This window comes from Microtus oregoni, unplaced genomic scaffold (genome assembly GCF_018167655.1).
Source record: "Microtus oregoni isolate MIOR12 unplaced genomic scaffold, Mior012 000001F_ref0000356, whole genome shotgun sequence".
NCBI classification, from domain to species: domain Eukaryota; kingdom Metazoa; phylum Chordata; class Mammalia; order Rodentia; family Cricetidae; genus Microtus; species Microtus oregoni.
Window position 1 is genome coordinate 50,940,316 of NW_024543060.1, and position 20,503 is coordinate 50,960,818.

Below are 20,503 nucleotides of genomic sequence, written 5' to 3' on the forward strand. Positions count from 1 at the left end.
TGCTGGTTGTTAGCAGGAAGTCCTGACATTCTGACCACAGTTAGCACTCCACTTAGTATCAGTTTTCTCTTAAAGAGGTAACAGTGAAAAGCGTTTTTAAAGTTTCCTAATAGTTCAGACATGGAGTCTAGAGCAAAGATCCTTATGGATCAGACAGAAAGCTGTGTGGTTCTTCCTTTAGGAACCTAGGGAGACTTCCGTGTGTCTCCTGGCAGCAAGGGTTGAAAGTGTGGGTTTGTACGTGGGCCAGCTGTGGCAGGGGCAGGGAAGGGTGTGGGTCCTTAGGCATGAGCAGCATAGCACTCCCAGAAGGCCATCGGTGAAGCCTGTCACACAGGAACTGTTCCTCTCCATGCAAACAATTAAACCCCTGACCAGAAGCCAGGGAGGCGAACTCTCCAAAGAGCCTAGGCTTTCCTTTCTTCAGGATGACTACACCGAGCCCATGCTGGCCTCCCAGCATAGCCTGAAAGGGGGCTCCCCTGCATCCCGCTTGTGGTATTGGATGGTAACTCCCCATGGAAGGCAGCGCTTACATTTCTTCATGAGGGCTCTCAGTCAGGTTGGTTGCTTTGCGATGGCTCCAGACGGCAGGAGGATTGAAGCTCAGCTGTTTGCTTGGGAAACCTGATCTAGCATGATTGGGATGGGGTTGGAAAGGTTAGCTTGACGGAGCCAAGCTAGTGATGCTTGCGGGAGCTGGTGCCAGAAGACACTTGAGCCTCCTGCTGGGGCCAGGCAGAGCTGGTTCAGGATACAGAAGGGCAGTGGAAAACTGCAGAACGGAGCAGGACGCGTACAGAGACTGGAGTGGGCATGGGGCACGCAGGGTACAGGGAGCTCTGAGGCTTCGAGTCTGTGTTGGGTCAGCTGGCTCTCAAGTAGCACACATTAGAAGGTCACTTAGGAGTGTGTGGTGCAGTGCTAGCCCATCTGTTGTCACTCACAGATGAGCACCGGCACCTGTCGCTCCTTTGACCCCTCTGCCTGTGGGGTTCCAGGAAGGCCACACTTAGTCCTTCAGTTATTAAGGATGAGCAGCCTCTCTCTCCAGAAGCACCCAGAGTGGATAAGGGGCCACCCCTTGCTCTCACCTCCTCTTGCCTTGGGCAGCTGCTGCAGGCCTAACTAACCAACTCTCACGAGCTTGGCCCATGTTTTTAACCCAGTTTCCTCCTGTTCTCTCTCTGTGTGCACTTAATCCTCGAGCTAATGATATGCTGTATTAAAATTTTCTAATGCACTGAATCAATCCTCAAGTAGAAAGGCTGGGGACTTCATTCTCATTTTTGTCATTTGTTTAATAAATCTGAGAAAACCTTCTTTCCATTGTCCATTGTACACAGTGTTTTGCCGGCATGTACCTACCTGGGGGAGAAACCTTTCTCTTCAACGTTCTGTCTTGATCCTCGGAGCATGGCGTACCTTCTGTCCCCTGCATTTGTTGGAGCACTGTTTGATGTCCTTTCTTTAAAACAGCCCAAAACCCTGCTTAAATACCAGTTTGTACCTGGAATACTCATTTCTTCTAGAACACAGCAATCCTGCTCACTCGATGGCAGACAGAAACGTTCATTAGCGTGCTGGGAGAAGGCAGGCAGACTTATGGCCTCCTCCTCTCCTTACAGGGGTAGCTGTGGGGGTGGGGCCAGCCCTTGGAAGAGAGCAGGATTGCTGTAAAGGGGGGACGGATGTCACTGGAGCAGAGCGCATCCCTGACAGCAGCTTGCACTGGGGGCTCACACAGCTGACCAACAGAGGACACAGACTTTGGTGTTCTTAATGGGAGTGAGACCCTTGTGTGGACCGACTTTGTCGGGAGGGAGTAGAGTGTGGGCTGCGGCTTCTCCAGCGGGTAAGCCCCTCGTCCTGTCAGCAGGCACCCTCACTGCATGCTCGCACGGATGCGCTTTGCTTGCCCTCTGCGCTGCGGGCCAGCGCGCTGCCTTGGCACAGCATGGATTCTATCACCAGGAAGCCCTCTGTTGGCTCTGAGAAGCATGAGTTTGGTGACCAAGCATGGAAAGCCAAACTCATGTAAATTGTTTGCATGGTATTAATATCTCATGTTAATCTAAACTCGAGGCCTTATAACCTTGTTCTAACAGGCATCTTGCTGTAAAACAAAAACAAACAAAAAACTGTAATTGTTCCTTCCCACTGATGGCTGAATCTTTGTCCTTCATACACGATGGTAATTTTTTTTATTGGTACGAGGCTCCGTGTTCCTCATCCCAAACAGCGCCACCAAGTTCACCAGTTCCCTGCCATCTTGAAACAAAGCAGGACTTCTCCTATGTCTTTGCCGTATAAGTAAGAACAGCCATGTGCATCCGCTGCCATTTGACCCTTAGTGACATTAGTGACATTTCTCTCGATTTTTCTGCAAGTCGGGCATCACTGTGTCCCCGTTGCTTTTCTGAATGGCTTGATAGTGAAGTGTGACAAGATGCTTAGCTGTTTTCCTTAAGACACTGGGTCTGAGTGGCACATGTCACTTACCTCCAGCCACCTAAGGTATCAAGAAGAGGATACTCTCTAGCCTTGGTCAGCTGCTCTGATTTTTCACGTGAGAACCTTGTTTCAGCGAATAGTGCTAGCTATTCCCATGGAGGGACATGATTTCACCTCAAGCCATCTCTGATTCAGTGTGATGGTGAGCTCTCTGAATCAGCCACCTCCAGTGAGGTTCTGTTATCTTCTCTGTTAGCGAGAGGTTGTGGGTTTTAAAAGAGCCCTGAATTTTTTGCTGTCTTTCCTACGCATGCCTCTGACATACTCTGGGTACCTAGGTAAACTATTTTAGAGACATGAACAAGAGAGGAAGAATCATAGGATCTAGAAACTTGGAAAAGAAGTAAGTTTATCTGAGGGAATAGTGGGAAAATTGAAAGTAGAAATTATATGGCCATTCATGTTCTTATTTTCGGTGCCTAACAAATGGTGAGGTTCTAGTTTTTAAATTGTGAGATTTTCTACTTCTCTTTTACAGGAAAAACACACAAAACCCTATCAAGTTAAAACTTAGACATTAATAAGCTTATTGACCATTTACAAGACAGGACAGGTCTACAAGTATTTGAAATGCCATTTTTAAACTACCTGCCCCCCTCCTTCCCAGGATCGGGTAAGTTTGTTTATAAGGCCTTGGCACAGCTGAAGATGTCGATGGTCAAAGGGAAGCTTGTGCCCAGTCCTCAGAGGGGACAGGCAGGAAGCTGGCTCACTTCTAGAAGCCTCTACCCCTCTTCTGCCCACGGCCATTTATTTCATCTCTTCTGATGAAGAGCCTGTCCCGAGACTCTGAGCTCAGCCTCCCCGTAGGCCAGGAAAAGAATTATGAATGTATTCTAAATGAAAACGATAAAGCTATAAAGGCAGGCTGTGAGCTGGGTGATAGATTGAAATCCATAAATATAGCAGGGCTAATTTGAAGTCACATAATTACTTGTGGGGCAGCGAAGTGTCCATTTAAGGAGATTTGAAAAGGCAATTGCCGGAACTGCACGCCTCAAGAGCGCTTTTGGCTGGGGTTGCTGTCCACTGGGGATGACATAAACTCGGACCTCTTCATCCCGATGAGTGCGAGAAGAAATGAAATGATTGGGAGATACAGGGGCTTGAGAATTACTGGCCCTGGTGCCTAAGATAATGCAGGGCAACTTTTAAAAGTAAGGAAAAAAATCGTTCTTAAGCCATTCAAAATTTCCAGAGGTTTAGTGAGCAATTGATCTTTTCCCTAATATATTTAAACTTCTTCCCACCTTTTGCCTTAATGTCCAGGCACTTCCTCAGAGGGCCCTGTGGATGTATTTGCCTGTAGCTCACTGATAAGAAATTTACCTTATGTCCATTTGTTATCAGAGAAAAGTCATTTGGGAGAAAAAAATAAGCCCAAGCTCAGTCATTGCACTGAGCAAGGAAGGGTGAAGATGGATCCTGTGTTTCTTCTCCCTGCTCCCACCCCCTGGGACTGTGCCTTCCAGACAGACAGCAGGCTGAACAAGCTTTGTTAATCCTTCCCCAGGAAACGTGGACAACTTCATCCAAAAACCAATTCTGTGTAGCCACAGCACTAGCTCTGTGTAACCTTGAACTATGGCTTGCTTTAGACAAACCCTTCAGGCCTGCTTCTGGACACAGAGGGTTGTCAGCATCCCGTCCTGAGGTCAATAAGGGAATTGTAATGACTCACCAATTGCTCTTGTCAGCATATCTCATTGGTTGCCAAGTGGCAAGCAGTGACTTCTTCTTGGGGCCCTAAGACACCTGGAAAGTTTCAAAACCTCTCGTCTCCGTAGGTCCAGCTGGTATTTGTGAAGCTGAACTGCAGAAACTTGGGCCTTCTCCTTCCTAGCCTTGCTGGTGGATTCCTAGGTCAGAGTGTCCGTGTTCCTCCACGTCTTGGTCTGGCTGCTTACACACCCCGCACTCTTCCTCTTGGGAAAAGGGAACTAACCCAGACTGCACCTATAAATCAGATGATCAGATGTGGTTAGGTTGCGTGTGTAGAACCCTGTGGACAGACCTGAGCTGTGCCAACTTTATCTGTACCTTGGGTGACCAGAGCATCCATGTCCGGCCTTCCATCATCCTATCCAATGGGAATTCTTCCAGATCTAACCAACTCTCTTCTTTAAAAGTTGTCAGGTCACCTCTCCAGGAACCCGTCTGTGGCCTTAGGCTTCCAATCTGCCCAGTCAGCTAACTTGCAAGCGTTCAAGGGGGAGCTTAGCCAGGGGACACCCCTTTCACCTGTGGAGGGTGGATGTGGTTGTCTCTGAATGTGTGCACTTTATCTCTCCTCCGCGTGGCAGCTTGCTCTCTGTCACTGGAAGCTGTCCACAGCATGCTGGTAACCGTCTCCTCGCAGCCTGCCCCATCTGAAGCCAGCTTTCTAACAACTCTTTATCCTTGGCTCCACCTCTCTCTGTACGCACTGCAGCCCCAGGCCCAGCATGCTGTCCCTTATGCCCGGCCCACCCGATCTCGTGCGAGCTGACGGTAAGCCCCACATGTAACTAGGTGACTGGTGGACAATTCAGTGACTCTCAGCCTCTCACAAATGCATGGGATGTTTCGATCTGACACAAACTGCCAGAATTTTTGCTTTTCTAACTTCTATTTATAGTGGTAACATTTTTCTGTGAATTTTTTTAAGAGGGTAGTGTAGTATCTTGAAACAATTGCAATTCCAGTGTGTCACTATTTCTATTTAACAAGTTCCGTTCTTTCCTAACCATTGTATGCAGTGTGCACTAGTGTCAATAAAATTGACATTTGTGAAGTGATTTCTGGCCTTTTTCTCCGGGATTTCTGGGATCTGGTGGTGTGTGGGGGTGATGGGGACTTTATCTAACACCAGGACTTTATTTCAGTGAGGTTTATTCAAAATGTGAGGTTTTCTTTTTAATTCAGACTTCTGCAAGCCTTCACCTTCTCTACTCCTGTTTTCCAAGGATCACTGACCAGCTGTCAGTAGCCATGGCAGCTGCTTTTTGTTGTTTTCTGGGTGCAGTGGCTCCTCACCTCTGTGTGGGTGATGTCATTCACGGAGCAACCTGGGAGCAGGGGAGATGCGGTGATTTCCTCATGATTTGTGCCTGCTGGGACCACAGTCACTGTCACCCTGCAGTAGCCGCTCTAGGCTGCTGTATCCTGTACTTCCAGAATCCACACGAACAACTAAAGAGGGGGGAAATGGTGTCAGGGGCATGAGGATATTCCCAGAAAACTCTTTCCTGTGGAGATCCTTAACCAAGTAGTGGGTAGCAAGGAGCGATGGATCAGAACTGAACGTGGGGGCAGGCACTGCCTTCATTTCCTTATCAGAAACCATTCACCCAGGGTCGACTCTGCATCAGAATTACCAATACGTCAGGTCTGGACACACAACTTAGAAGTGTGCTCTGAAACACCTCACGTAGCCCCAAAGGGTTGAGCGTCCCGTGTGTAACATCTGCGACTGTCTGTACTAGGTAACCTGCGTTTTCCTGTTGTTTAACATGATATCCTTTCTAGAGGACTAACTTACGGCCTGTCACTTCTGATTCACAAAGGGGAACTGTGCTAATGGCATCTCCAGCTTGCGTCTTTAAATGACCACCGTTGCGTGTAATGCTAGTGTTTCTGTCCCAATCAGTAGCAGACATGGAGTGACATCACAAGCAGGTACACGAGCTTGCTTCTGTTCTCTGTAGCGTGGGGAATTTAGCTGCTTGACCTCTGTTAGCTGTGACGCCTTGTCACCAGATGTGGCCCTGTCCTGAGTACCAGCTGCTTAGATGCCTGTTAGCTTAGTGCTAAGCATTCTTTCTGTGTCTCCCTGTGACGTAGATCCCACGACTCCCTGGAGTAGTTTCTAGAAGCAGAAGTGGTAGTTACGAGATAAAAATAGGATTGTGCTATGCTGTTAAGCGCCCTTAATTGTGACCTGTGCACAGGTCTCTGTCTTATCTTTAATTACGTAACTGGGGCTGCATTGAGTGAGGTGGACTCTGGGTACCCTTCCTCTCAAGGCGGCTACGACATAGAGGGCGGGAAACTTAGCAGTGCCTTACATTTGTCATGTGGTAGCCATGTTCTGAGATTTACAGAAGTAGCGGTTGCCCAGAAGGAATTACTCTTTTTCTTTTAAAACTTCTCCCCCCGAACAGGCTCCCTGACTGGCAGTCCTCACCTTTCAGAACTGTCCATCAACTCACAGGGAGGAGTTGCCCCGACCAACGCGACCTTGTCTCCCAACCTGAGTCCCGACACCAAGCAGGCCTCCCCCTTGGTCAGCCCGCTCCTGAATGACCAAGCATGCCCGAGGACCGATGACGAGGAAGAGGGCCGGCGAAAGGTGCAGATCCGTGGGGGAGGGGGGGATAGGACAATAACCACAATGTAAACCATGCCAGCTTTCACTATACAGCTGTCCCAGGACCACCAGGACTCCATTTTCATAGCCTTTTCATAGCCCCCCAAAAAACCTCTGTCCTGTCGACTAATAATTCCCCATTCCTTGACAACCCACCCGGACTGCTCACCGCAGCTGTCTGCTTCTGACCGGCTTCTTTCACGTCCTTGGGGTCCATCCCTGTTCTGTGGCGTGGATCAGAATGCCTCCTTCCACGTGGCTGGAGCCATCGTGCTGATGGAGCACACTTTGTTGACCCAGCCCTCAGGGTGCAGCTTTTATTCATCTCGTATGTTGCTGTTGTGTATGACACTGCTGTGAACATGAATACCCCCAGACTTGTCTGCAGTGGTACTTGTTTGTGCCTGAAGATCAGGGGGCAGAGCTAAGCCATGAAGTTAGCCATAGAGGTCGGGCAGTGGTGGCGCACACCTTTAATCCCAGCACTTGGGAGACAGGGGCAGATGGATCTCTGTGAGTTCAAGGCCACCCTGGGCTACACGAGATTGAATTTGTCTAAAAGAGAAATGGAGCTTACACAAAGGTGATCCCAGCACTAGGAAGGTGGAGAAGGAGGGATGTGGCTGGGCAGAGAGGGGAATATAAAGAAGGAGGAGACAGGAGCTCGACAGATGCAGTCTGGGGATTAGTAGAGAGAGAGAGGATCATTCCTTTGGTCTGATCATTGGTAGAGGTAAGAACTCTCCAGTGATTGACGACTCTGCTTCTCTGATCTTCAGGCAAGCCTTATTAGATTACAAACAAAATATCATGACACTTGCCAAGGTTTCCTTTTACTTACTGCTTAAGGAAAAAACAAGACATGAATAGTGGCCCACTTTGGGTTGCTCTGCCCATCTGAGTCCCAGGCACCAGGGAGCCAAGACTCGCTGCCATCCCCGTCTCCTTCTGATCCAGCCACTGACATTCACTGCAAATGCCTCCTTGTTACACCTCAACCGCAGTTCATGGCACCAGGTCTCGGGATGCTGATTTCTCATGGCTGAGTTTCCTTGGAGATTGTGTAACCCTTGCCTAGTTAGTTAGGGTCCTCTAGCTGATGCTACTATTTATTTATCGAAAGCCATCTTTTAGCCTGCTCCCCCAGCACACGCCCATGTAAACAGAGACTTTGTTAGTTTACTGGCTACACAGACCCAAATAATCACACATATTATATTAATTACAACACTGGCCAATAGCTTAAGTGTATTTCTAGCTAACTCTTACATATCACAGTTACCCATTTCTAGAATTTTATATTTTGCCACAAGGCTCGTGGTTTGTTACCTCTTGCTTTTTGGGAAGCTACATGGCCTCTGCATCCTTCTGCATCTGCTTTGACTCCACCTACTCTCTCTATAGATCTCTTCCAGCCTGGCTATATTCTGCCCTGCCATGAGCCAAAGGAGCTTCATTCATTAACTAATAAAAGCAACACACATACAGAAGGACATCCCACATCTCACATACACAGGGAAGTAAGCTTTAGACTTGATTGTAGCTAACAAGGGACCTACCCGTTATTTACCTATCAGTGAACCACCGTCTTCCATCAGGGCATTCTCAGAGACTGCCACCCAAACTGCTCAGTCTTGTTCTCTTCTGGATTTTGCAGAGATTCCCGACCGACAAGGCCTACTTCATTGCTAAGGAAGTGTCCACCACTGAGCGAACGTACCTGAAGGACCTCGAGGTCATCGCTTCGGTGTGTACAGCTCTTCCTCTACCGCAGTTAAACTAGTTCTCAGCTCCCGTGCTGCGAGAGGCAGGGGGCACCGAAGAGTTAGGCTGCCTGACTGCAAGGATTGCAGATCCGGATCATGGTCATGGCAATTAATGCCAATTGTATATTTATTTATTTATTTATTTATTTATTTATTTTTAAATATTTATTAAGCATACAATGTGCTGCTGGCAAGGAAGGCACCAGATCTCATTACAGATGGTTGTGAGCCACCATGTGGTTGCTGGGAATTGAACTCAGGACCTCTGGAAGAGCAACCAGTGCTCTTACCCTCTGAGCCATCTCTCCAGCCCACCAAATGTATATTTAATTTGGAATTATCTCTTAAAAAAAATTTTATGGGGCTGGAGAGATGGCTCAGTGGTTAAGAGCATTGCCTGCTCTTCCAAAGGTCCTGAGTTCAATTCCCAGCAACCACATGGTGGCTCACAACCATCTGTAAAGAGGTCTGGTGCCCTCTTCTGGCCTGCAGGCATACACACAGACAGAATATTGTATACATAATAAATAAAATAAATATTAAAAAAAAATTATGATGGTGGTTTGTGAGCGCACAGGAAAGATGTTCCTGAAGCAGAGGAAACTGAGAAGTAGACAATCTGCTATCTTCTTGGGTTTTGCTCATCGTCTGTAACTGATCGTGTTTGCTTGAGGGAGACTTCGGGTTGTCTTTATAATAAGTTGTGCCTTGACTGCTGTCGTCTGGCCTGTCCAGTCTCAGGAGCCAAGCTGAGGGCTCCTGGGCACTTGGACCCCATGATTTTATAGCCCATAAAGAGGGACACCCACACGGTTGGGATGAGGTTTGTGTTTGGTGCTTTGCAAATACTGGGACCCGGTTCCCACTCATGTTGGTGACATGTGTGACTGTGGACAGTAGTTTGTGCCACCCCATGCCCAACATTTTTATGAAGGAGTGGGCGGGGCAGCTCCTTATGGGATGAACAAAGAGTAACCTATGACCCGAACTCATGGTTCCCTAGTGAGCTGGCCTGAGAGGGGACTTGGTTCAAGTAGTTGCTCATTGAGGAATTCAGCCCCGGCTTGAACAAGCCTTCGGGGAACCATTGGAGAGAGCAGTCAGAAAGAGAGAGACTCTTTTCCCATCAGAGGGGGCTGGGGGGAATCGGGAAGGCCTGCCCCCGCCTGTGACAGTCCTGGAGTGGAGGGGGGGTCAGGAAGGCCTGCCCCGCCTGTGACAGTCCTGGAGTGGAGGGGGGGTCAGGAAGGCCTGCCCCCTCCTGTGACAGTCCTGGAGTGGGGGGGGGGGGGGATCAGGAAGGCCTATGTCTATCTGTAACAGTCTTGGAGTGGAGGGGGAATCGGGAAGGCCTGCCTCCGCCTGTGACAGTCCTGGAATGCTCAGGATCCCGTGGGAAGGTTCATGGCCTCCTGCTCCCCGCAAACATTCACCGCTCTGCATGCTTCTGAGTTGTTCCCTCTTTTATCCCCAGTGGTTTCAGAGCACGGTCAGCAAAGACGACTCCATGCCTGAAGCCTTGAAAAGTCTCATTTTCCCGAATTTTGAACCTTTGCACAAGTTTCATACCAATTTTCTCAAGGAAATCGAGCAGCGACTTGCCCTGTGGTGAGTACTGACCAGTCTGAAGTCTGTGTGTCCCATCTGCACGCCGCTCCCTCTGTCCTTCCTGTGTTCCACTTTGTCCCATGTGTGCAGCAGAGATGAAGTCAAACAGGCCTGAAGCAAGCCATCCTTAAAGTATCTCCAATGGGAAACAGTAACAGCCGCCAAGAGTGATGGCGCTGCCTTTAGTCCCAGTGCTCGGAAGGCAGAAGCAGGAGGATCTCTGAGTTTCAGGGCACCCTGGTCTTCAGAGTGAGTTCCAGGACAGCCAGGGCTACACAGAGAAACCTTGTCTCAAAAATCAAATAAACATCAACAACAACAAATACCTTTGATTGCAAACTCTTCAAACCACATGTTCTTTTAGCACAATAATAAAAATCCAGACACAGATATTGGGGTTCAACTTAAAGGTCAGAAAAGCAAAACAGCCAGCCACTAGCTCTTACCTCTACCTCAGTCCGAAATGGCGATCCTGCCTCCAGGAATCTCAGCATGAGACTGGGAGTGAGAGCTGTCTCCTGTCTTATATTCCTCTTTGGTGCTAGGATTAAAGGTGTGTGCCACCACTGCCTGTAAGGCTGACCTGTAAGGCTGTTTTACTCTCTGATCTTCAGGCAAGCTGGGATGGGCAGGGATGCGAAGGATTTGTGAGATGGCTTGTCTTTGCTGCTTGTTTTATATGTTGCCTATATGTTGTATGCATACACATACATAGAAAATGCTGTACTGTATCTAAGAGGTTAAAGAATACTTTAAAAATACAAAGTCTATGCCACACACATACACACAGTTTTAATTATCATAAGGATGTAAATATTTTTGTTTTGTTGCTACTGTAGATATACATGTTTCTGTGTGTAGACAGGCTACAGTGTGCAGGCGGAGTTCAGAGACAACTCTGCGGAACTGCTTCTCCCGCCTTTATGTGGGTTCTGGAGGTCAAACGCAGGTCACCAGACACGTGAAAAGCACTTTTATCCACTGAGCCAACTTAACAGCACAGGGTATAATGTTTTTAGGTGTGTGTGTGTGTGTGTGTGTGTGTGTGTGTGTGCGCGCGCGTGTGCATGCGTGCAAGTCTACATGCATGTCTGTGTGCAGACGGAGGACGGAAGATGGCAGTGGATGCCTGGGAGCTGGGAGTTACAGGAAACAACCCGACATTACATGGGTGCTGGGACCTGAACTCCGGTCCTCATGGCTGTCCAGCAAGCACCCTGTCCTGCTGACCCATCTCTGCAGCCTCATAAGGATGTGTTTTAATATCATGACATGAGCAAAGACATCATCACAAAATTAAAACATTAGGGTGACCTAAATATCACCAATAAAAAAGCAGTTAAAAATAATACTGAGGCTCTCCACTAAATACCAAATAAAATCCTGACCTGGGAGATGAAGATGAATATATATAAACTGGAAATATCTTGCATACTACAGAATGGAAAAATCTGATAAAACTTTACCTAAAATAGAGCCTTTCACATTATTAAGGATAAGTTATATGCAGGCCTATGCACTGGGGTGGGGAGAGTCGATTGTCTGCCAAGCATGCATTTGAACATGCAGGAAAGATAGCAAAGGGCCGCTCCTGCTGCAGTAGAGCCGCTGTGATGTGCAGCGACGGGCATTGGGCCGCTCCTGCTGCAGTAGAGCCTCTGTGTGATGTGCAGCGACGGGCATTGGGCCGCTCCTGCTGCAGTAGAGCCTCTGTGGTGTGCAGCGACGGGCATTGGGCCGCTCCTGCTGCAGTAGAGCCTCTGTGTGATGTGCAGCGACGGGCATTGGGCCGCTCCTGCTGCAGTAGAGCCTCTGTGTGATGTGCAGCGACGGGCATTGGGCCGCTCCTGCTGCAGTAGAGCCTCTGTGTGATGTGCAGCGACGGGCATTGGGCCGCTCCTGCTGCAGTAGAGCCTCTGTGTGATGTGCAGTGACGGGCATTGGGCCGCTCCTGCTGCAGTAGAGCCTCTGTGTGATGTGCAGCAACAGAGGCATTGTGTGCTCTGCCCTCCTTGCTTTCTGATCGGAAGTGGCGGGCGGGGAGGGGGCACTTGGTGACTGTGGGTCCTGAAGGAGCCTGCTCTGTGGCTCGTCCCTCTCATGGTGCTAGACTGGGGCCTTCGAATGTTCCTTTAAGAGAGAAGCAAAGCCTCACCCCTGCTTCATGAGATCAGCGGGCAGATCCAGCATGACCTAAGAGGTGCCTGGCTTTGTAGCATTTTATATCTGGGTGGTATAAAATGGCCTTTCCTTGAGAAGGAGGTGGCAGGCTTTGCTAAGAGGCCCCAGGTGGTGTTGGTGGGATGGGCAGAGTACAATCAGAATGAACACAAAGAGTACAACATTGGCCTTGCTGAGAACAAGGAATGTAGAATGCCACTCAGCAGGGCGCATTCGGCTGAGGCGGTCCCAGACTTCATTGCTGCCTCCTGTGAAGGCAGATGGGGAGTGGGAACAGTAGGGGCTCCGCCCTGTCATCCCAGCACTCGTCAGACGGAGGCAGGAGGATTGCTGACAGTCTGAAGCCAAAACGTTCAACCTGAGGCTCACATTCGAAATGAGGCAGTGCTAGGCGGTGGTGGCGCAGGCCTTTAATCCCAGCACTCCGGGGTCAGGGATGGAACTCTGTGAATTCGAGGCCAGCCTGGTCTACAGAGTGAGTTCCCGCACCACAGAGAGACCCTGTCCCCCCAAAAAGGAAGTAGTGAGGTTGTATCCCATCCAGAATGAAATGACTGGAAGAATGGGGCCTCCGCCTCTAATACATGACAACTTTTCTAGTGCCTGTAGGCTAGTCCTGTGAGAAGCGTGAATGTCTTCCTTTCTGTACCAGAGGACAGAGTTGAGACACAGCCCCGCAGACCTGCTCAGCGGTGCGCGGTGCACGCCACCACTCTGGCTCTCCAGCAGAGGGCGCCTGACCATTTCCGGAAAGTAGTTATCCAGGATGCAAACTCCATCACCGGCCATACTTGAAGACCATGGAGGGGATTTGAAAAGTGGAGATTTCTGGGCTCCTGTCAGCCCTGCTTAGTGTGAACTTTGGGGATGAGATTTGTATTTGGGGAACGGTTGGCACCCCTACCCAGTGCCTCTGGCAGATGCTGAATCTGGGATTCTTTGGTATGCATTTCAGAGTGGATCGAATTATTTTTCTTCCTTCTGTCTACAAGCATGACAAAATGTATGAGTTCAGGAATGACTGAACACTTAGGATTTGCTTGTTAAAGGATTGATCCCCAAAGGACTCCGGGAGGCGGAGTCTGTGGGGCTTCTTAGGTCATTGGGTACATGCGTCCTGTGGGCCCTGGGGCCTGTCCAGTCAGCCTCCTGGCTTGAGGTGTTAGAACAGGCATTCCCATCATTTCTATGTGTTCCTACCCAAGGCCCAAAGCCAGGAACCTACATGAACTGCTCTGTAAACCGTCTCCTGCCAGCTTGGCTTTGGAGGACATGGAAGACAGTAATGCCTGCATAAAACAGGCAACCACAGACTGAATACAGTCGATAAGAACGGGGTACAGACAAGTTTCTTATGGAGGCCAGTTTGCACAGTTATTCACACACACACACACACACACACACACACACAGAGACTTAGTCGGGGTTTATACTTTTACTTATTGTGACATGGGAAACACAGGTTGGCTTGTGTTCATTAAGATAGTTAAGGAACAAACGTGGGGACCAGGAACACTTTGCTAGCACACACAGGAAGAGGCCCTGAGTTCAACCCCCAGCGCTGCTTGACGTTCACAGCGGAATCAGGTAGACAGTTGGCCGTCCACAGCAGAGCAGTATTTGCTCACGTCTAAACTATGCGTCGGGGTCTGGTCCTCCTAGGACTGTTTCATATATGAGAAGACCTGTGCCCCACACAGAGGACAGCTGGCATTCTGAATTTGTTATTTTGTGTATGTATGCGTGATATGTAGGCGTGAATGGGTTCCTGCCGTGGTGGATATATGGAGGACAGAGGATAACATTTGGGAGTTGGTTCTTGCCCTCTGTCTGACTGTGATGGGGATCTCCTGTCTCTGTTGTGCCGTGCACTCCAGGCTAACTGGCCCCCGTGCTTCTGGGCGATACTGCCGCCCCCACCTTCTGTCTGGGACTAACACATGCAAGCAGCCACACCCAGCATTTTTAACATGGGTCCCAGGAGTTGAACTTGGGTCTTCAGGCTTTGGCAACTTCTGAACTTGCCACTGAGCCGTCTCCTGGGCCCAAACTAAGCTTTCTAAAACGTTACCTGAATCTGGAATACTTTTAGATTTGCTGATGTGGTAGACTTCCTGCACAGACCTCTTCCCCTCTTTTTTCCTTCAGCGAGCATTCATTATATTTATGTCCATGGAGGTCACAAACAAAGAAAGCAATGGTGTCATGTTGCTGGTATCAAACTCTAGGCTTTATTCCATGCGATTTTCTAGGTTTGGGATTTTTTTGGTTTGGTTTTGGTTTTTCCTGGAACTTGCTTTGTAGATCAGGCCATCCTGGCCTGAAACTCAAAGCAATCCCCCTGCCTCTGCCTCCTCTGTGTTGGGATTGAATTATGTGCCACCACACCCAGTCCCTTGCCATTTTCAATTACTACTGTTAAAAGAAATAAGTCTAGAGTTTTCCCTGTATCAAAAGTTCCCCAGATTGGTACATGCATGGTGGTCACCATGATTTTCCCAGGCAGAACCAATACCAGGAAATGTTCTGATTTGCTTGGCCACACAGTTGGCCAACACTCCTGCCCTCCCCAAATGTCACTACTGTACAAACACACCTGAGCAGAAGTGGAGGACCAAGGCCTGCTTCAGGCTGGCAAAACCCAACTTACACCGTCCCCAAAAATAGTAACTGGTTTGTTGAGCTCTGAAAAGTGGCTGGAATGCTTTTGCCTTTTGAACACTAGGGACTGTTCACTCGGCTGCTCAAACCCGCACAGAGAAAGCCACTCAGCCTTCGGGGACTCTTTGGTGCCGAGGGGCTCAGTGGGCAGATCCTGCCGGTGTGCGGACAAGCAGAAGGGAACTGAGAGCCGTGGGTGATCATATGAACGCCATCATGCTAGGCTGTGCATGCCACACACAGTTACCAAGAAGGGGCAGCTGGGTAGAAACCTGGGTAGGGTCCCCCTGAAAACAGTGCAAGAGGATCAGAGGAGATGTCCGCGAGCCCCTTCCTGGTCAGTCTGATGCCACACCAGTGAAAGAAGTGTCCCTTCGGGACCAGAAGACCTCAGAAATGTGTGACATTTGTCCCTGTGTGTCTGCATGCAAGGTCCTTTGCCGAGGTCACATGTAGCTGCTCTTGGAAGTAAATTAATTACATTGTGTGAGTCTTGGTTTTCCTAGCGAAATTGTCAAAAGAATTTTCAACTCTGGTTAATGTGTGGTAATTGTCCAGCCAACAGCTATGTGGCCCTGCCTTCCGAACAAGGACCCTTTTCTTGCGGGGTTGACATCCGGAGGATGTTCTGGACAAGTTATAATGACTTTTTCATGATCTTGATAATGCAGTGACCTTTGGGCTGTTCTTAGTAAGACACATGCCTTAGATTTGTAGACTTCGAGGCAGCCAGTGGAGGAGAGTGGTCACACATGAGTCTCACAAGGGGCAGCAAGACTTTGGGGCTTGTCCCCGGTCCCAGGGGTTTGCCCTGTGTTTGAACCTACTGCCCGGGGGCTTTGTCTGCAGCCTGTTCCCATGACATCACCCAGAGCTGACGCCCAGTAAAAGGGGGGGGGGGGAGTATCAGTGGCTGCGTGTTGCATGAGGACCGATCACTGCCTCCCACGTAGTGTTCTCTGAACAGCAAGAGTCCAGATTGCGCAGGGGGAGGGGGGAGAGCTCTGATAACAAGTAGACATAAGAAGGAAAGTCCTCTGCTGAAAGTTTTAAGAGTAGTAGATTTTTTAAAGTAAGCAGTTGGCAGACATGGGAGGCCATGGCGCATGCCTGTAGTCTTTGGCGGTCTCAGAAAGCTGAGGAGAAGGGTCACCACCAGTTTGAGATCACACCTCAAAATGGAGGGCATGGAATGATTAAGTCTGGCTCCCACTCTTATTCTCTGCCCGCTACATATTTGAATTTGATTTTGTCTTGAACAAGGGTCTTTATTTAAGCTCGCACTAAATTGCATTCTTTGAACTGAGGAGACTTCATACGTGTGCCACCGAATGGCACACCCATTTGTAAATTCTGGGTCATCTATGCAGGCAGATTCCAGGACATCTCCATGTGTAAGCTGAGTCTTCCTTCTGTCTGAGTGTATGCCATTTTGTCAGAAACTTGAACATCCGGCTTAGAGAAGGGTCTTCCTTTGAGTGGGATTTCTTCTCGGTTCGGTATGAAGGGTAGCAGGAGAGGAAAGAACTTCCCAGCTCTGACCAGAACCCAGATGAAGGAGCAACAGGATGCTCTGAACAACGGAAGGCATCCTCTAGGCTAGACATCCTGTGAATTTAATTCCTTCTCTATGTCAAGTGTTTAGGTGGAGCAGCCATTAAATGACCAACCAAGCCTGGATCAGCAAAATGACCCGTATACTCAGTGGGCATTTAACAACCAGAAACGCCAGGGACACAACAGACTTGCATCTGAGGGATGGAATTATAAGCAGGATTTAGCTGTTGGCCAAGGCTTCCCGGGGAAGAGCCTGGGTCTGAGTCAGGGGCAGGAGTCGTCCATCTCCAGTGGCCCTTAGAAAGCCACCTGAAGGTCTGAGAAACAAGGGCCCTGAGTCGCTAGGTCTGAAGAAAAGTGAAGTGTAGGTATGGCTCGTGGATTGAAGCCATACAGAGCAGGGTGGAGCAGGAGAGAGGCAGGAAGGGAGTCCCAAAGGACACAGGCATCTTGGGAGTAGCCTGGGGAGCAGAGAGGCAGTGGAGGGATTACAGACATCTTTCCAGAGTCTTGTCAGGATGGGAGGGAGGTGGCTGGGGGCACAGCAGGTACAGCCTCTTGGGGGGGTACAGCCTCCTGGGGGGGTACAGCCTCCTAGGGGAGCACAGTAGGTACAGCCTCCTGGGGGGGGTACAGCAGGTAGAGCTTCCTGGTGGGGCACAGCAGGTACAGCCTCGGGGGGGTACAGCCTCCTGGGGGGCACAGCAGGTACACTCTCTTGCTGCCTCAGAGACCCGGATGTTCCTGGTCCTTGTCAGCATCATTCATGCTCCATGCCACATGTGTACGGGTAAAACAGTGTCCATGAGTGCACAGTGCAGAAACCCGGGGCTCAGGGTAGAGGCAGTCACCAGTCCACTGGCACAACCACTCCTGGACTTGACTTATGAGACCTGTGCACAGGCCCTGTCCACCCCGACTCTGGTTCCTTGCAGCTCTCTGGTGAGCCACAGACGGAAGCACCCACTAGAGAAAGCGTCACGTGCGGCCCCAGAAGTCCTTTCTCGGTGCTGGGGGATCAGGAGCTCCCGTCTCTGTCACTTCAGCCACGGGCTCATTTATTGCTCCCTGGGCACCTGGTATATTCAACTTGACATCCCGTGCCTGGCTCTTACCGTTTCGTTTGTTAGCTCATCTCTTCGCTGTAAGTTGGCCTCGGGGTAGCCTTAGCAATGGGTGTCCGTACAAGCCTCATTTATTACTCCATTCTTACCACTAGATTAGGAGATGCACTGGCGTGGCGGTGCAGGTGCCGCCCTAGAGACTGAGCTAGCGTGGCCAAGGGCAAGCTCGTTGCCTCGTGGCAGGGGAGGCGTGGATCTCAGCCTCCCTGGCAATAAAAGGCGGAAGGTCCGCGCTTGCCTCTCAAGTTTGCTTTGAGGACTGCATTGAGCCAGCGCCTAGGTCATGGTCATCTTATCATTGGGCGTGTGGGGATGGTCAGTAAATACTGGCACCTTTTCTCTTTGCTGGTTGAACCCTGAGTTAGGAATGCCCACTGAGGTGCTGAGGTGGGCAATTGAGGTGCCCAGGCGGTGCCCTAGTACTCCATGTGAGGGAGGTCCCTCACCATCTCCCCTGCGGCTGGCCACCCGTCCTGCCGCTCCATGTCATCTGCCCCTCCCCTCCAGGAATGGCTGTCCCGGCTGTACTCAGTCACTGTTCGTTCAGGCTGAGGGCTCTTGGGACAGAAGCCCTGATTTAGGAGTCGTGCCTTGCTCTCTGCCAGTATCTGCCAGTCTCAAGGACTGAATCGGTTCAAAAGCCAATTGGTGTAATTGACCTTTATGCTGACCGATCTCCCAAACCCGTGTGTAGAAGGGAAACAGTTCTACCGGACCCAACCAAGGTTCTCCTTCACACACGTGGAGTTCTGTTGGTTTGTTGTCTTCCTACCACAGCCTCCCCAGTGCATGCAAAAGGAATTCTTCTTTCCAGCACCAGGAGTCACTGGTGAGGGGTCCAGATGGGTGATCAGAAGGGAGATAACGAAGTGGGTGTTTCATTGCTAACACTTTGTGTTTCTCCCTTTGCTGCCCCAGGGAAGGCCGCTCAAATGCCCACATCAGAGGAGATTACCAAAGAATCGGGGATGTCATGCTTAAGAACATCCAGGGCATGAAGGTGAGCCGGTTGGGGAGGAGGGAAGGGGTAGGAGCCCCTTCTTTGGGCGTGCACTGCCTGGCCTGTCAACCTGCAGGAAGCATCAAGGATGAGCGTGTGGTCAGACTGTCCTCCACCGTTCTAAGGAATGTTACTGGACAGAGCATAATAGCTGTCTGATTTAAAAGCTCCACCTTGCAGACAAGCAACAGGAGTTTATACACAGGTCATTCCTGACCTTAAAAACGACATACACAAAACTGTATGTTTCATTTTCAGTCCGTTATTCTGGGTTCCTTTGTGCATAACAAAATCATAGTTGCCGAAGTATCTGAGCATTCCAGTAAATTCTGTGTCTTTAAACCCATCAAAGGCAAATCTCTCTTTAAATAGGAGCAAACAATGAAAACTCCCTCCTCCTAAGGGAGCTAAGGAGTTCTAGCCCACAAGCCTCTCCTACAAATGTCTGAGATTATTGTTCATTTGGACGCATTTAGCAGTGCCTGCGATACAGAAGGCTTTGATCCACACTGCTCATCTGCTGAACACATCTGTGTCTGCGTTCCTAAGAGGGCTTGTTAAGTCTCAGCTGCTGGGGCATGTTAGGACCTCAGAACCTAATAACTGTCCCAGAAAAGGGGTGATCCCCAAGAAGGCAGCCACTCTGCTGCTACCATGATGTGTGTCCAGCGTAAACAAGAACCTACTATGTAGGAGGGCCCTCACAGAATTGGGGGTCCTTCATTCCCATCATCCATTTGGCTAGGTTGCTGGGTTACTCAAGTCTTGTCAGCACCTTGCTGTGGAGTGTGTGGGGGTGTCTGTGTGGGGATGTGTATGGTGGATGTGCAGGGGTTGGGCTGGGGGAGGTGGGGATGGTATGTATGGGGTGTGTGTGTGTGGTGTGTGGGCGTGGGGGGGCGTGTCGTATCTGTGGAGGTGTGTGTGTGGTATCAGTTTATGTGTTGGGAGACTGAGCCTAGGGCCCCACAGATATCCGGCAAGCATTCTACCTGTCAGCCACATCTCCAGCCCTCCCCAGTTCCTTCCTTTCTTTTTTTGTTTTTTTTTTTTTGTTTTTTTTTTTTTTTGTTTTTTGTTTTTTGTTTTTGAGATAGTTTCCTTTGGCTGTCCTGGAACTCACTCTATGAACAGCCTACCTCTGACTCCCAGGTGCTGGGATTAAAGGTGCACCCCAGCACCGCCTGGCTCTCTCCAGTTCCTTAACTAAGACCGAGATGTAACTTCCTGGATCCTAGGCATCCCTCCCTGCCTCACCACGTCCAAGGCACACCCTGCGGCAGTGTGGGACAGCATGGGCGAGCAGCCATGGCAGATGGTGAAGTTAGGTGCAGATCCAGCACAGCAAGAAGAGCCTGGCGGGCGCCGCAGCCCAAGTCTCTGCACAGTGAGGCGGCTGCACCAAACTCAGGGGTGTAGTAACAGGCGTCTTAGAGCCTTTTTAAAATGTTAAGTTTTAATCAGTGTGTAGGGTGCCCACCCACACACCCAACACTCATGGTTTCCACAAATCTTAACGTTTCTCATGGGTATAATTCAGCTAAGGCTGAGGACCCAGGATTGCTGTGTAACCACTGTCCAAAGCCTCCTGGCTGTGCTGGAGCTCACTCTTGGTACTGGACATTCTGAGTGGGGGGCAAGCATCCACCATAAGAGTACCATACAGAATCATTTTAAGTAATGCCTTTAAAAAAAAAAAAAACACGCCATGGAGCTGGGCCTGGTGGCAGAGGCCTGTGATCCC

The 20,503-nt window shown here is 49.7% G+C and overlaps 1 protein-coding gene across 2 annotated transcripts in view; it reads left to right on the forward strand.

Annotated features, from left to right (window-relative positions):
• The window catches only part of Farp1 (FERM, ARH/RhoGEF and pleckstrin domain protein 1), a 222,899-nt gene that overhangs the window by 189,194 nt on the left and 13,202 nt on the right, over positions 1–20,503 (forward strand). The window contains exons 14-17 of one of the 2 annotated variants that reach the window (XM_041670244.1): positions 6,687–6,844; positions 8,520–8,609; positions 10,103–10,236; positions 18,678–18,759. In XM_041670244.1, the coding sequence (XP_041526178.1) occupies positions 6,687–6,844; positions 8,520–8,609; positions 10,103–10,236; positions 18,678–18,759 (464 nt within the window). Of the gene's footprint in view, positions 1–6,656; positions 6,845–8,519; positions 8,610–10,102; positions 10,237–18,677; positions 18,760–20,503 lie in introns of both variants that reach the window. The other variant, XM_041670237.1, reaches the window with a different exon arrangement.